The sequence below is a fragment of the Carassius carassius genome, chromosome 1, assembly GCF_963082965.1.
Source record: "Carassius carassius chromosome 1, fCarCar2.1, whole genome shotgun sequence".
NCBI classification, from domain to species: domain Eukaryota; kingdom Metazoa; phylum Chordata; class Actinopteri; order Cypriniformes; family Cyprinidae; genus Carassius; species Carassius carassius.
The window spans coordinates 27,863,106-27,881,073 of NC_081755.1; the positions used below are offsets into that span (position 1 = coordinate 27,863,106).

At 36.3% G+C, this 17,968-nt stretch overlaps 1 protein-coding gene across 1 annotated transcript; it reads left to right on the forward strand.

Annotated features, from left to right (window-relative positions):
* Positions 1–1,474: 1,474 nt before the first annotated feature.
* slc6a16a (solute carrier family 6 member 16a) lies at positions 1,475–17,807 on the forward strand. The gene is made up of 12 exons (XM_059554465.1): positions 1,475–1,763; positions 5,616–5,847; positions 5,925–6,082; positions 6,905–7,031; positions 12,726–12,901; positions 13,230–13,340; positions 13,438–13,679; positions 14,231–14,411; positions 14,504–14,705; positions 15,015–15,174; positions 15,277–15,439; positions 16,843–17,807. Exons 2-12 carry the CDS (start codon positions 5,616–5,618, stop codon positions 17,179–17,181), a joined length of 2,091 nt encoding a protein of 696 aa, XP_059410448.1. The 5' UTR covers positions 1,475–1,763; the 3' UTR covers positions 17,182–17,807.
* Positions 17,808–17,968: the final 161 nt, after the last annotated feature.

A 17,968-nucleotide genomic window follows, 5' to 3' on the forward strand; every position in this document is an offset into this window, starting at 1 on the left:
ATCTATAATATCTTAAACTGTGTTCTGAAGATTAACAGAGGTCTCACGGGTTTGGAACAACATGAGGGTGAGTTTTTAATGACATAATTTAGATTTTTGGGTGAACTATCCCTTTAAGTACCCCTGAGGTTTCAAATAAATATTTATACAAATCACATTTGCATGTTTGTGTCAAATATTTATTTTTCTAGTAAGTGTTGCATTTTGATTGATGTTATTTTAAAACGACTTATTTAAATGACTGAATTAATTATTATCATCAATATCATATTATCATTTAAAAAAAAACTACAGTTCACTTACGAACCTCATGTGAAACATATGATGCAATGTGCTAATGCACTTATCCTATAATCTGTGATAAACAAGTTAAATCAAAAGTAGCCTAAACGTAATCTGACTTTAAAAAGTAGTCTGATTTTATTACCTAAAATGTTTAATGTAATGGAATACGTTACTAAGTAATTTTTTTTGTCAAGTAATTTGAAGTCAGTAAGGGACTACAATTTGTAAGTAATCTACCCAGCTCTGTCCATTTTTTACAACACTGCAAACCTGCATCTTTGTTTGCGACTTCGTCCTCTCATACGAATTATATCAAGCGATATTCCCTAAACTTTTGTTTAACAAAAAAGCACACGAAACAACATAAATACACCACATACAAGGTTCAAACTACGTGTTTTCTAATGCACTTGTTTCTGGTCTCCCGAAGTCACACACGACGCAAATGAATGCAAGTCAGCGGAATGCAGTACTTGCAGAAACACTGAACGAATCTCTGAAGGATTCAAAAGATTCGACTCACTTGGTTCAATTTGAATCTCCAGCACTGTTTCAGCCTTTCACAATTTCATCCCAGACATGATGTTAAGCCTATCATCTCCCGTCCCAAAGTAATACAGAATAATTCCCATATCCGTATAACTCCTTTCAGTAAAGAAACATGATCATAACACTGATAATCCTCAGAATACTTTTAGAAAGCCTCAAGTAAGGCAATGGCGCCCTCGGGTGTCAAAAAGTGCAATGGGCCTTCTTGGCAAGAATGAGTGATCTTATGTAACGCCTGACAACGTGCCTCTTCTTACAAGAACTAACTTCTTCACCCCTGCTCTTGTTGCAGATGTAGTATGCGAACTAACAGACTTACTTTGGGCTCTGATGTTCTACGCATATGAACAACAATGTGCTTATTCAAAATATAAACAAGAGGCGTGGCGCGAGGTGGAGCTTAGCGCTCGTGCATTACTTTCCACAGCAGCTCCCTACGTGATACAATATCAGTTTAAGGGACTGTATACACTTACTACGTTGTAGGCATTGCTATATAGGTAGATATTTTGTTATATTATTGGGTGTTTTGATAAAGAGAACGCAGACCCCAAAAGGGGAGCTCCGCGTGTTCTGTAATGTGACACAAAGAGCTGTCAGAAGGGGGGAGGGCACGTTACAACATAGGTAAAAAAGCTCATGAGTTGTTCTCCAATGACAGAGCACCCGACACAACGTCAGGGTCTGGCGTTACATTTGCCAAAGTTGTACATTCGGAGCCGAGCCCTCCAACGTGGCGATCCCCCCAATCCAGCCAGCCAGCCAGCCAACCAACCCAAGAGCGGGGTAAAAATACTGCAGTGGGTCTGAACCACTGGATTTTCTGCTGAATCACTAACATAGAGGCTTCCAGTCGAAGATTAGCGGTTTAAGTAGAAAAATACCATAAAAAGTACTACAGGGCAACTCCCCCTGAAACGGGCTACAAGGTAAGAGTCAAAGAACTGCTTTAAGTTTTCTCAAAAGGTGCAAGCGAGAACTCTTCAACTAAATTGCAACAGTTTCCTTAACATACAGTATGTACACGTCTGGATAGGAGTATCTTAAAAGTTCTTATTTTCTTATAGTTTCTACCAACAAACGAGTAAGAAACTATCAAATAGTTTCCAGTTGCATTTGAGACTTTGCATAAAAGTTTTAACCCTGGTTCTGGTCTTTAATACTTTGATTTGGTTCAATGATTAATTCTGTCTTTTATCCGTATTTAAAGTTTATTTACAGGCTGAAACAAGAGTAAATGCATTGGTGGTGTGTGATGTATTATATTTCTGGTTGGTTGGATGGTATGTTCCTAAAATACCATTCAGCTGCCAGATTTGCACCAAGCTGGTGATGTTGCGGAAAATTTCAGCCAAAAATATACCATGTGTATATTAATTTAAACTTCAGGTCAAAATGTGATTATATAGCTCAATAAAAGCAACAGAAGTTGACACAGAGTGCTGCACAATTTAGAAAATTCTATAGAATATTTATAGAAATCTTCATTAAAATACCAAATAATAAGTTATAATTGTAACAGTTTCAGAAACATTAATCATATTTGAAAAACAAAGACTGTTTTGTTTATCGTAACATTGGAGTTGTGGATAGTTGTTGTAATATGTGAAGTGTTTTTTTTTTTTGTTTTGTTTTTTTTTTACGTGAAGTTGATTCTGTTCTTTTCTTAACCTGAAACACAAGTCAAATTTAGCTTCTTTTAAGCTGACAGATATAAACAGTGTGGATACCCACATGGACAGTGAGCGCAAAGAAGAGGGTGTACATTTCAATATTTCAGTCAGTGGTGTTGATGCTGTCTATATACATAGTCATGTTATCTCATAAACAGTTGAATAAATTAAATCAAGTGAGACTGGCACAGAAAAATAGCACAGCCAATCAAATAACTGGTTGAGTGGGAAGGTCACAGGCACTTGTAGAAAAGGCACTCAGAGGAATAACAAAGAGGCAAAGAAAATCTGTTCACTATCACACTATATGTTCAGTTAGCCTTTGTCTATCTTTATTTGGCAGAGTAGTCATGCCAAACAGTTACCTAGACATGCAAGGGCACAGAGACAAGAGAGAGATGAGATGTTTACTTTTCACCTGTCACAAGATCATCATAGAGGCATCGGACACCTTGAAAACTTTCCACCTCACAAAGTCAGCTCTGACGCAGTAACACACCTCTTTCTCCTTCTCTCACGTGCTCTCTCACTCTGTCTTTGCTAAAGAGAGGGATCTGGACATCAGTACTTTTCCACTCTCACAGTGGAGAGCGCATAGATCCCAGAGAAAGACCCAACTCTATGTATGTTTTGCAAGACCCCTCTATCCATTAAACATATTTTATTGGACTGTCCTACTTTTTAATGCAAGTAAAAAAAAAAATGTATTAAGCTCACTTAAGGACTAATTTAGTGAGATTTTACCAGATCAGTTTTAGATTTTTATTATATATCAATGTAAAACATCTTGTAGGTTTTTCTTTTAGTTAGTTTATTTGATTATACTTATGCAATCCTTGTATTTTTGTCACTTTGTAGCCTCAGATCCTGACATGGCATTCAAATCTATACTACTACTGCTACTACTAGATCCCCGAGCCGGGCCCTTCTTCATGAGGCGGGTAAACAGTGCTCGACCCGACTCTTTCAAGTCAAGGTTTGCCCATATGGCCTCTTTAGCTGTGAAACTATATGCAGACCCATGACTTTATGTCATGCCCCAGTTCAGGGGTTTTCAACCTTTTTAAACCCTTTTAATACCTTCAAATATGATGATCCCCTTTCATAAAATATAAAGGCAACTATATACGTGACGTGCATTTTCATGCATACAGACCCATTTATACTTTGGAAAGCATTGGGTTATAAAGACAAGTCTGTCATTTATCATTGCACTTATGTTGAAAAGAGATTTATTTTCATTAAAAAAATTATTTCATAACAATTTTTTCTTTCTTTCTTTCTTTTTTTAATTTCTATTTGTTCATTGTTAATAACACAAGAAAAACACATACAATAACCAACGTAGGCATTAGTTTTAAAAAGAATTCAAGAACACTGATGCATAATTGTTACCAGTTATGTATGTCCTCAATCCTGAAGACAAAATAATTTCATTTTCCAAATGCTTTGTATTATATAGCACTTTTCATGATGAATTGTATCAAAGTGAACATAGTGTCCTATAATTAACAAGACATACGTACATTGTAAGAAAGGGGAGATAATAGAGACATTTTATAAGAGTAGCTATGTATCCCTAGTACTACTTGCTCACAAAATACTAATCTTGTTAGGTAGAATAACTTCACTCGCTGGACTAGAGGTTACACAAACATTTTACAGTTTATACAGTACTTGAAGTGCTTTTCACTTTGAATGACCCAACTAAATCAGTTACTATAGCACTGCCAGTAAAATATATTTGAATATAAATTAATATATAATAGTGTTTTTTGTATGGTGCTACAGTATGACATCTTTCCACGTTGGTTATATTATATAGAATACTTTTTTTTTTTTTTTTTTTTTACAGCTGTTTAATTACATCAGTGTCATACTGTATTGGTGCTTCACATACTGTGATTTATTTCCAAACATTAAGTAAGATCCCATCTCTCTGGAGCCTTAAATAAACAGCTTACATTTTCCTGTACACTCCTGGTTGTGTGTTTCACAATCACAAGGAGGGCCTCTGTATGATGGAAATCATGTGAAATACAGTTTTAGACCAAATTAGTTTTGAACCAATGGGAGTCTGATGCTGGAATTGTGTTCGCGGGCTGTAGTTGTGGTTGCCTTCTGAGTACTTTTAAATATTTGGCCGGATCTGTATGCAAACATTTCTTATTTGTAAAATTAATAAGACTTTAAGCCAGCATTTTGAAATCCACATTTCTGTGTTTGTCATTCACTTGTGTTCAGCTGAGTTCTTTATCTCCTCTGGAGAATGTCTGGATTATTTCAATAATTATTCTTTTCTTTTCTTTTTTAAATGCATTATTTTGAATAAAACAAATACATGGATCTATACATAATATAAAGCAACTAATGTAGCATTTCTACACTCTCTTCTTCTCTGGTTTTCTGCTCTCAGTGTTGTAAATTCTACACCATGATCTTCTGTTTACCTTGAAGTGGAAGAAAAGTGATAGCTGGTGGGAAACAGGGAGATGGCAAGTTGGTCTTGACTTTTTGACTTTACTCACTCCAACTTACATAAAGAACACAATGAATCCTTTCACTTCCCTCCAGGGAAGAGGGAGAGAGTCCAAGAAAAAATGAGAGAGGTAAATACAGCGAAGTGGAGAGATAGAGAAAGAGAAATAGAGGGTTAGCGGTTCCCCGTGGTTTTCTGCGAAACGGCTGTACTTCTCCATGAAGGTGTCTTATGTACTGTGAACATCATAAACATATTCTTTTCTCTTATATGTCACCATTTTAGACCTTCTGTTGACAATATAATTGCTGAGAACCTGAAAGGAACATTATAGAAATGAATCGCTTCACCATTTTTATCAACGATCGGTTACTAAAACTGTTCAAAATCGATTTCATTGATAGAAAAAAAGCTGAAATAAAATACCCCCAAAAGTTCAATACAACAATAAGTAAGTTGAAGTAGTCAAATTGCTAAAGAGATAAAGAGAAATAAAAGTGACAATGAGCACATAGCACAAAATAAAAACAGAAAAATAACGTCTAATTCGAAATTTTAGTATGTGAATCATACTAAAATAGTCGTTCGTGTTCTCCAACATTTAGTGAGGGATGTTGTGTCCTCTGCAGATGGAGAAGCTGCCGTTGCCCAGTGATGAGGATGGCAGTGTTTTGGCTGAGAGTCGATCAGACATGGCTCTGGTGGTGGCTGATGAAGCAGGGTCTGCGGGTGCTGGTGTGCCAGAGGACGACAGGCCAGCGTGGGACAGCAAGCTGCAGTATGTGCTCGCTCAGGTGGGCTTTAGCGTTGGTCTGGGCAATGTCTGGAGGTTCCCCTATCTCTGCCACCAAAATGGAGGAGGTGGGTACTTTTGTTCATTGAATGTGTTTGTGAAATTGAGCTGTTAGTTAACGTAACCACACACTCTCTGTCTTCAGGTGCCTTTATGTTACTGTATGTGATGCTGTTGCTCATTATCGGGGTTCCTCTGTTCTTCATGGAGCTGGCCGCTGGGCAGAGCATCCGTCAGGGCAGCATTGGGGTCTGGAAGCACATCTCGCCTCGCCTCGTCGGCATCGGTTACTCCAGCTGCATGGTAAAACACTCTCTATAGGAGAATAACTCATATTTTAGTACTTGAAGAAAATTACTTGATTGTATTATAACACTGAGCTTATGTATTCGTATGCATAGAAATATACATATAGACGTGTGTGTTACACGTTGTATATATATTTTCCAGTGCATAGACATTATAACAAAGACTGACAAAAATAGTGTGTAGACATTTTCTCTGAGATATTATTGGCGAGTGTAATTTAAAACAAGCTGAAAGGTGTCATGTTTCGTCTGGTGGTTACATGACATGGGATTTTTTAAACTTGATTTATGGGCTTTAGCTTTTAGAAATCCCTAGATTAGTTGCAACAGGAAATGTGTCTGTATACAGGCCAAAACACCACAAATATTTTGTGGCTGATGCAATAAAATTAGAAAATTTAGAGAAAGTATCATACTGGGTAGAGCTGTCAAAACAACAGTGTCCGTTTTATTCTGAGGCTTTAAAAAAAAAACGCAGCCAGCTTTAGTTCACTGTTATGAGAAGTGTTTCTAAAATAGCTGCAATCCATACATGCATGTTGATATATATTCTGTGTTTGTATATGTGAGGAGTGGGAGTTGTCCTCTCTGTATGAGAATATAAGAGGATTTCCTGTGTGCTTTTGCATATGTGTGCTTGTGTGATAACAGTATCAGATTCTCAGTAAGACCTTAAGTTCCATAGTGTTGGTATCTTACACGAAATGTGAGGTTATCTGAGTTTGTCTTTCGGTAACATAAGCAGTAAAGACTATTCTGTTCAGTTTAAAACTATACATCGACACAGGCGTTTTCATGCTGCTCTTGTTTTTCTCAGGTTTGTTTCTTCGTGGCCCTGTACTATAATGTGATCATTGCCTGGGCTCTGTTCTATATGGGGAATTCATTCCAGTATCCATTGCCATGGGAGCAGTGTCCTGTAGATATGATCTCAAACCAGACAGGTGTGTTGCTCACGAACACCATTTCGACTCATTTTGTAGTCATATACACATAAAATGAGTAATTCATTTCTTACCATGGTACTATTCAATAAGTCTTTATTTTTTTTATTTTTTTAAAGAAATTAATACTTTTATTCAGCAAGGATGCATTAAATTGATCAAAAGTGACAGTAAAGATGTTTATAATACAAAAGTTGTTAAGTTCATGCTGTCCTGAATATAAGTAATACGTTTTTTTTTTTCCCAAATATGTAAAGCATCACAACTGTTTTAAACACTGATAAAAATAAGAAATGTTTCTCGAGCAGCAAATCTGCATATTTGAATGATTTCTAAAGGATCATGGGACAGTGGTTGCTAAAAAACATAAAAAATATATTAAAATAGAAATAGAAAAAAAGTTGTTTTAAATTCTATTGCACTGCTGTATTCTTGATCAAATAAATGTAGCTCTGGTGAGCATAAGACTTAAAGAATTAAAATAAATAAATAAAACGTTTAAAAACCTTACTTATGCCAAACTCTTGAACTCTTGAATACTAGCATGATATCATTTATATTTTGTTTTATTTTAAAGTATTATAAGCAATAACGGTTTCCAAAAAACAAAAATGAACAAACAAAAATAAATAAATAAATAATAATAAAAAAAAAATAGAGAGGAAACTTTTTTTTTTGGAAAATTAAACACACAGTATGCAGTGATAAACTTTTTTTTTTTTAAATAACAGTAAAACCCACTGCATTCAGAGTTTAGGTCAAGGGTTCAATAGAAGAATAGATTTTGTTGTTGCCTTAGGCAAAGGCACAAAGGAAAATCAGTTTTTTGATTTCAAATATGGAAAAAAATTGAATTTTGTTAGTAGTCCACCAGTGGCGAGGTCAGAAATTTTAAACTGAGTGGACCTTGGTGGAATAGGGTGGACCTGAATGACTACTCTCAAATTACACAAATTTTACAATATAGGATAAAATCACTATACAGTTCAGATAAGTTAAATGTGATTGATTGTTGTTAGCCAACAAATTCATGAATATACAACAAAATATATTTATAACAAGCAGCTACAAGGAAGACAAATATAGATATTGTACTGCTATATGACCACTGTAGCAAGACATCAGTGTTCAGTAATTGTGTTCATTTTAAACCGGAATAACCTGGTTCACTAACTTACTGTGCCACGGCCAAATTTCTGACAGCATTATACTTTGAGAGCGATCAGATGTTGCTTACATTCAGGGGCGTAACCAGGGGCGGACTGGCCATCTGGAGCACCGGGACTTTTCCCGGTGGGCCGCTAGCCAATGTGGGCCGGTACACAAATATATATATATATATATAATTTTTTTTTTTTTTTTTTTTTTTTAATTGACGGAAATCATAATATTACATCTCTTTTCTACGCAAATGGATGAGTGAGTCGATCGCGCAGCCAACAAGCGCGTTTTCGTCTAATTTAGAGAGAGACAGATTCATCTGGTACAGCGAATTTCTCTGAGCAGCAGACCACTGTATACATTCACTTAAAACATAACCGACTGTGTTTACGAGAATACTTGCAGAGACAATTATTTTGAAATAATTGTGTGTGTATTTGTTCATTCAGAAGTTAGGATACCCAAAAGATGAATTAATTCTTTGTACGTGCATTGTCTGAAATGCTGCTCACAGCGCGTGCTTTGAACGAGTGCGCGCAAGCTTCGAACGCGCGCAAATTGTTTAAAAAAGTTGAATCAGCAAGATTTAGAAACAAGTGAAAACGATCAACTACGATACATTTCACCCCTCCAAGCGAGTGAACAACGCGAATTTTAAATCACTATTCATGATAGCCCGTCGGGAAGAGCAGTGATACATTTTGGAGCCCGACTGCAAAACACAATAGCCCCTGGACGTCGGGCTAGCGATTTTGCGAGCCCTGCACCTCAGATCTATCCAGTTTGTGAACCACTGGTTTCCACAATGTTTTCGTTAAACAAAATAAATGATTATTTTAAAAGATTTACTCAAGAGAATAATCTGTTCACGAATCGGATCACAAACTTATATTACCGCATATTCATGCATCTGTTAATTGCAGTGTTGGGAAGGTTACTTTGGAAATGTAATAGGTTACAGATTACAAGTTACCCTATTTAAAATGTAATAGTAGTGTAACTTTTTCAATTACTTTATTAAAGTAATGTAACTAATTACTTTTGATTACTTTTTGATTACTTTTCAAAATCTCCAATAAATGTTTATTTGCAACTGTTAATCATCTTCAAACATTTACACCATTCAGGTTTAACCTTACAGCAGTGCTCAATACTGTCAGACTTTTACAATCCTTCATCACTTGAATTAAGATGATCAAATTTGAACACATGTCTGCATGTCTGCTTCATTAATTTCCACATGGGGCGGACTGGGATAAAATTTCAGACCAGGAAATCTCAAACTCATACAAACAAATTCATGGACAACACTATTTTTGTATGGACCTGATATAAAAAAAGGTTTAAATCTTTAGTTTGGGGACATGCAAAATAATTAAAAGTTCTCTCCTGAAGTTCACCTTCACTTCATTTCTTTTTTCTTTTCAGTCTCTTTATTTTGCCCTGTTATCCATCTACCTCATGACTTTAACACTCAAGATTTAACAAAACTATACTTTCTAAATTGCCTACATGTCAAATTGAGTGCATCACTACAATATAAAATCCTAATACTGAACATGAGTCATGTTTTTCCCTCACAAAAATTAACTGCTTTTATCACGTAAAAGTACAGTAACCATGTTTTTTTTAATTATTATTATTGCAAATGGATTACCATTTGTATTTATTTTTAAATAAATAAATATGTAAATTTGTGGCATGGTTTAACAACAGTAAACTTTGTCTCTGAATTTATAGCAAATATTAAAACTTTGCATATGCTTTGATTCAAGTGTACTTTTGATATATTTGTCCAAAATGTGGCATATTCCGTCCGTGTTAGGCAATAGCAATTCCGTTTTTATGACTGGATTCTACTAACCAGACTGTGTTTCTGCATCGCGGAAATTATAGGGCCGTACGTCTCAGAATAGTCAGTTCAATTTGGGAAAGAAATCAATTACATCTGTATGTGGATGTGTGTAAATATTCAAATGTAATCCCCTTTGTAATCTTAAAAATTTTCAGAAGTAACTGTAATTTAATTACTCATTTTTTCTTAGTAACTGTAACTGATTGCAGTTACATTTATTTTGTAATTAAATTACGTAATTAAGTTACATGTAACTAGTTACTCCCCAACACTGGTTAATTGAATGCAAAGTGTGAGTTCTAGGAGAATGTTTGTCTCGTGATGAACATGTATCGCTCACTAGGAGTCGCTAAATGAACAGCTGCAGCACGCAGGTTATCTTTTTTTTTTTTTTTTTTTCAATGGAGGATCAGTTGCCCTATTGGTTAAAATCCCCAAACAGTATACTTAAATATCAAATAAATAAATTACATCAAAACAGGGGCGTTTGCGTTTTGATGTGGTGGGCTGCTGTGGGCCAGAAAGTCCAGGGCCACTTTTTGGTCCCAGTCCGCCCCTGGGCGTAACCATCTTTTCAAACGTGAGGGGGACAGAAATTACATATATATATAAAACATTACAATATAACATTTCTGTAATCTATATAGCCTACTAGTCAACAGTTTTTGAAGAGTACGATTTTTTATGTTTTTATAGAAGTCTCATCTGCTCACCAAGCCTGCATTTATTTGATCCAAAGTACATCTAAAAAAAAGGTAATATTGTGAAATATTTTTACTATTTAAAATAACTTTTCTATTTGAATATATTTTACAATTTTTCCTGTGATCAAAGGTGAATTTTCAGCATCATTACTCCAGTTTTCTGTGTCACATCCTTCAGAAATCAAATCATTCTAATATGCTGATTACCAAGATTTAAAACAGTTTGAGTACATTTTTTTCAGTGTTCTTTGATGAATAGAAGGATCCAAAGATCAGCATTTATGTGAAATAAAAAGACTTTGCAACATTATACAGTGTATCATTCAAAATCTTAGAGTCAGCATAATTTATATTTTTTGGAAAAGATATTATAGAAATGAATACTTTTATTTAGGAAGGATTCTTTAAATTGATCAAAAGTGATGATAAAGACATCATTTTACAAAATTATTATATTTCAGATAAATGCTGTTCTTCTGAACTTTCTATTCATCAAAGAAACCTGAAAAAAAAATCTACCCAGCTGTTTTCAACATTATCATTATTATTATTTTATTTTTTTGAGTAGCAAATCAGAATATCAGAATTATTTCTGAAGGATCGTGTGACTGGAGTAATGATGCTAAAAAAAATCAGCTTTGAAATCTCAATAAATTACATTTTGAAATATATTCAAATAGAAAACAGTTTTTTAAATAGTCTAGTAAAAATATTTCACAATTATACTGTTTTGCTGTACTTTTGATCAAATAAATACAGGCTTGGTGAACAGAAGAGACTTGACAGGTAGTGGATATGCGCATTGATAATTGGCTTAGAAATCTATAACTACTGGACAATAACAAATAATAATGATTTTTTATATACTACAAACACTTTTTTTCACATAAGTTATAATAGTTTCTATACTGTAATAAATGCTATGTCAATTAGCACTGCATTGTTCATATACTTTATCACCTGCTGGAGATGTGTTGAAAAAACATATATTGTTGCAGTCGTATGTTAAATGTCTTCGTGTTTCCAAAAGTGTCTGTTTTTCAGTGAAAACAACTGTTTTCATACAGCGATAGCTGGACGCTGTTGTCCATATTAGGAGTTTCCCGTTATGACTTTCAGCGCGAGAGCGCGCTCCAGCTTCGAGTATGAATGAAACACACATTGCAGGAGAGCTTAGCTCTCGGTGATGTTCATTTCGCCTTCTGAAAAGGTGCGGGGGACGAATTTCCATGATATTAAAAGTGTGGGGGACACGTCAAGACTTTGTGTACCACTTAGCAGCAAAAAGACTAGATTTGCCGTTTATTTTTCGCGAAAACTGGCGTAAATGCAATATTACTCCGTAAATAGGGCAGAGCAGGTGGTTCATCAAGTGTGGATAAATCAGCTGGTATGTTGCTTTTCTCGACGATTAGCCCGGGTTGATGTTGATGTTTCAGGTTATGTTCTTGTTTTTTTTATATATATTTAATTAAAGATGTCTGTTTCGACATGCTCGTCTTGTGTCATGCGTGTTTAAAGTTTACTTCACTAGCAGACGTAAACTCATCTTCCCACCCCACCCCCCAACAATACGCGATTGGCTAAACAGTACTAATAAGCTTATTGATTGCCTGTGGCAGTAAGGCAATTATATGAAAAGGTTTTCGCTCTACAGTAGTTATTTTTTTATGAAACTTCATGTACGTGTTTAAGTGTCAAGTATGTCACATATGCATGATTTTTTTTTTCGGCTTTCCCACATTTCTTTTTTTTTTTTGTCTGTTCTGATTGGGTGGGCCAGCCGTCAGTTTGAGTGGGCCAGTGCCACCCTGGCCCTTATGTAGCCTCGCCCCTGCAGTCCACTAATGAGCACTTCACTAGTCAGTTACTCGCATACATCCCTGATAATTATACTCTTTGAATATTGCATGACTTTGATATGAAGGGTTTTTGTACGGCTGTGTTGTAACTCATCTCATCTTCCTGTCTTAGTGAAGGAATGTGCTTCAAGCTCTCCTACCTCGTATTTCTGGTTCAGAAAGGCTCTGGATATCTCAGACTCCATAGATCAGTCAGGAGAGTTTAACCCCATCATGACCGGTTGCCTGCTTGCAGCCTGGACTATAGTGTGTCTCGCGATGATCAAGGGCATCAAGTCTTCTGCCAAGGTACAACATGCACACATGTTTGTTTCTCTACCGTGGTGGAGACTTTTCTTGTAAATCTATTGTTTGTTACTGAGCGAATGATATTTTTGTATCCCCTAACCTCAGATAAAGCTTATACATTGTAAAAAATCAAGAACTTTATCGAGCCATTTTCCTCGCAATGTTGGTGTTTTGCCATTTTTGGGAGGTTTTAGTACCCTTGAAGGGAAATTCAGTTCCCAGTGTGTTTAGAATTGTTGCCAAAACTTGTAAATGAATGGAATCAGCAGTTGTTTCTTAGTGAAATTAAAACATAAAAAGATAATGATCTGCCTCTTCTTTTCTTTAGGTGATGTATTTCTCCTCTGTGTTCCCTTACGCTGTGTTGATCTGTTTTCTAATCAGAGGGCTCATGTTGGACGGCGCTATAGAGGGCATCAAATATATGTTTTATCCCAAGGTGACAACAAGATCACACTACTCCTATCAAATGCATTTGAAAGGCACGTCAAATATCTAAATGCGATTGTGTAATCATTCGTCCCTGTCTTTATTAGCTGGAGATCTGGGGGGAAGTGCAGGTGTGGCGTCAGGCTGCTACACAGGTTTTCTTCGCTCTGGGTCTGGGTTACGGCTCTGTGATCGCTTACTCGTCCTACAATCCCGTGCATAACAACTGCCACCGGGACGCCATCATGGTCTCAGGCATCAACTTCATGACCTCAGTACTGGCCTCTCTGGTTGTCTTCGTGGTCCTCGGTTTCAGAGCTAAGAACATTGCCTTGGATTGTGTTGCAGCGTAAGTGAGAATCTGTGTTCATTTCCCTCCTTTTTTGCTAGAAATACAATTGTATTCGATCTCTCACCTTAATTTATGAAAGTGTAATAAAAGGGACACACAACACTGTTCAAAAGTTTTCAATCAGAAATATTTAAAAAACAATTTTAAAGTCTTACCAAAGCCACATCTGAACAAAAACAGTAATACTGTGAAATATTATTAGAATTTAAAATAACCTTTTCCAATCGCTAGAATGGAGAAACCGCCACTGTTAGCCACAATTATTGGCGCCCTTGAAATGATTCATAACATTTATTTCATAATGAGATCCCCCCCCCCACTTCCCATTGTTTTACTTCAATGATAAGCTAGAACTGTAGATTTTTTTTGAGTGAAAGATCAGAAGGATAAAGATGCAGATTTATTTTCACAGCCCCCATCGCTCATATTTACCAAGGGTGCCAATATTATATACAATAGATCCAGAAAATAGTTTTTCTATGTTACTAAAAATGATTTTGTAATTTCTTTATATTGACATTACATGTAATGTTAATACCACTCTGTAGTAATGTGGCCAGGATGGCAGGAATAGCAACTACAGGTTCGTCGGAGCATTGGTGGCCATGGTTCAACATTTCAGACCCCAAGTCAGTGACTCTTCAAGACTACAGAGAATGGTACAGCCACTATGGAAGCCTGCTAGGGTCAAACCTCACTGACTGTGACCCGGAGAGAGAAATGAGCGAGGTGAGATTCGCATATATGTATGTGCTTCAGTGTATATTCGTCTCACTATCATAATGAATGTCTCACTATCATAAGGTTTCTGTTTCTCTTAGGGCGTGGAGGGCACGGGTTTGGCATTTATAGCATTTACGGAGGCGATGGCATTGTTTCCTGCAAGTCCATTTTGGTCGACTTTGTTCTTCTTCATGCTGCTGAATTTGGGCCTCTCCACCATGTTTGGCACCATGCAGGGGATTCTTACCCCACTCATGGACAACTTCCGAGTGCTGGGGCGCCACAAGACCATGTTGACGGGTACACACAAACAGACACACTAATACTACATTTACTTTTACATTTATTCATTTAGCTGACGCTTTTATCCAAAGCGACTTACAATTGCTATACATGTCAGAGGTCGCACGCCTCTGGAGCAACTAGGGGTTAAGTGTCTTGCTCAGGGACACATTGTTGTCTCACAGTGGATTCGAACCCGGGTCTCTCACACCAAAGGCGTGAGAGACCCTAGTATATACCCTTTAGTATATCTAAATATACTAAAGGATATTGTGCCGTGGCTGTAAATGTCACATAACTTGGCTACATCATTTGTATAATTTGCAGTGTGTAGCTGTGTCCTGGGCTTCTTCATTGGCCTGCTGTTCACTCAGAGAAGTGGCAACTATTTCGTAACGATGTTTGATGACTATTCTGCCACAATGCCACTGATCATCGTTGTGGTTTTTGAAACCGTCAGCGTGGCGTGGATTTACGGTGCTGATCGGTGAGATGAAAGATTTCTAAGATGATTATCTTGGGGTTAATATGGTTTGTGTGATCGGGCGTGTGTAGTTTTTTGATCCTCGTTGTATTTGCTGTTCTCCAGTTTCTTGGATGATGTGGAGGTGATGCTGCACTGGCGTCCTCCAGTGATTTATCGCTATTTGTGGAAGTATGTGTGTCTGTTCGGCATGGTGGGACTGCTGGCTGCTAGTCTTCTCCGCATGGTCTTCAAACGGCCCACTTACACAGCTTGGAACCACACCACGGTATTATACACTCTCAAAGGAGATGGACCATTATAAACTAACTTCCATGTAAAATAAATAAATAAATAACTGTAGATACCTTTAAAGGAATACTTCACCTAAAAATTATGTCAGTAATTACTTGCCCTCATGTCATTATAAAACCTGTTAGTCCTTCATTCATCTTCAGAACACAAATTAAGATATTTTTAATGAAATCCTAGAGCTTTCTGACCCTGCATAGACAGCAGTGCAACTACCATGTTCAAGGTCCAGAAATGAATGAATGAAGTTCTTACGGGTTTCGAACGACAAGAGGCTGTGTAATTAATGACAGAATTTGTATTTTTGGGTAAACTAATCCTTTAAAGCCAAAAAAAGAAAAAGAAATATGTCATCATTTACTCACCTTAGGGCTGCACGATTATGACAAAAATCGTAATGGTCAATTATTCCCTTGAAAATGTCATTTGCGATTATTAATTATAATTATCACAGTTTACATTAAATGATGTTTATACCATTGTTTGATTAAACTGCATGCCATATTTTTATATGAATAAACAAGCTGAAAACATTCTAACTGAAAGAGTTTTAGTGCTTTTCTGTAATATCTTAAGCCTTAAATGTCAACAATACATCGGATTGGTTTCTTCTTTAAATTATAAAAGAAGTAACAATATGAATGTTATTATAATGTTAAAATTAAAACAATGGAAAAACCCTTAAGATAACATGTAGAAAGAAAAATGTTAAGCACGCAGAATAACAAGTGGACGCTGAACGATTTATTGCTACTTTGAATGATTATGTAATTGTGGCATCCATAATTGTAAACGTGATTAGAAATTTGATTAATTGTGCAGTCCTAATTCACTTTAATCTTTTTTCAGACCTGTATGACTTTATATATTTAATAAATATAATAATATTTAATTATAATTACAAATAATCGTACAAATAAAAATAAATAATTTGTATTATTAATAATTATAATTATTATTACAAATAATTAATATTATTACCATTAACAATAGCCTTTATCTATGTTAATAAGTTTGTAAAATGTAATTTATTCCTGTGCTTCAAAGCTGAATATTCAGCAGTCATTACTGCAGTCTCCACTCTCACGTGATCCTAGTATGTTTTTTTGGCTGCTCAAAAAAAATTACTTCTTATTATCAGTGTTGAAAACAAAATGGTTTTGTGGAAACCTTGATACCTTTTATTTTTCAGTATTCTTTGATGAATAGATAAAAATGTATTAGTTTCTTTAAAAACATTGCGTGGTGGTGTACAATAAAAGTCAAGTGTCTACAATGCTGTTTTGTACCCCAACTGACTTTTATTGTATGAACAAAAACATTTGTGATATTGCTATAGATTATCTACTCAAGTGTGGTGACAGTACGTCTCTCTTTCAGGGATCTGAAACTAGCCTGGAGTATCCTGGATGGGCTCTGGTCATGCTCTCCATGCTAATCATCGTAGCATCCCTCCCTGTGCCCATTGGCTTCCTGTTCTCCTTCCTCGGTGGACGGAGCCTACCAGTGGAGGAGGGCGAGACTGAGCCTCCAAGAGAACGATACTCCAAATGCAATTCTGCTGAGCCAGAGCCGAATAACCACCACTCCCCACTGGACGAAGACAGGAACCGGCCTCGCTCCACCTTCCTTCCACTGGGTGCTGAACACTACAGGCTGCTCCCACAACAGGAAGAGGGAGAGGAAGAGGGAGAGGAAGAGGAAGACACTGGGCTGTAAGGAAATGCAGGGACAAATATAAATTCAACAGGTGTTTGAGCAGAAAACTAAAAGACTATTTATTGATCAGTATTGGAGTTTTTTTTAATGGAGTGGAGGGAGGCGGACTCCATTTATTCTCATTATGCTAATGAACATTCATGAAACATATTAGTCAGTCAAGGCCCTATTTGAGAGGGATGCATTTTGCAAATGCACCAATCGCTGAATTGCTTTGTTCTTGAATCCCTAAATGAACATAGTGATGTGCTCTATGCCAAAAGTGCCTCTTAAAGGGATAGTTCACCTAAAATTTTCAAAATGAGGGCACTTTTATTTTCAAAGATTTATATTCTCACTCTCAGGCCATTCAATATGTAGATGAATTTGGAACAGATTTGAAGTTAAAACCATCTTCATTCATTTCTTTTTCATAAACACGCAGCTTTTCACTTCAGAAAACATTAATTCAGGGGTAGACAAGTTAGGACCTGGAGAGACGCAGTCCTGCAGAGTTCAGCTCCAACCCTAAAAAAACCCTCACCTCCCTGTAGACTTATTAATCCTGAAGACATTGATGAGCTTGTTCATGTGTGTTTGATTAGGGTTGAAGCTGAACTCTGCAGGACTGCGGCTCTCTAGGACTGAACTTGTGGATTATTGTTTTGTTTTTATCAGCTGTTTGGACTCTTATTCTGACGGCACCCATTCACTACAGATGATCCATTTATGAGCAAGTGATGTAATGATACATTTCTCCAAATCTGTTCGGATAGATCTTGGATGGTGTCCTGAGTGTGAGTACATT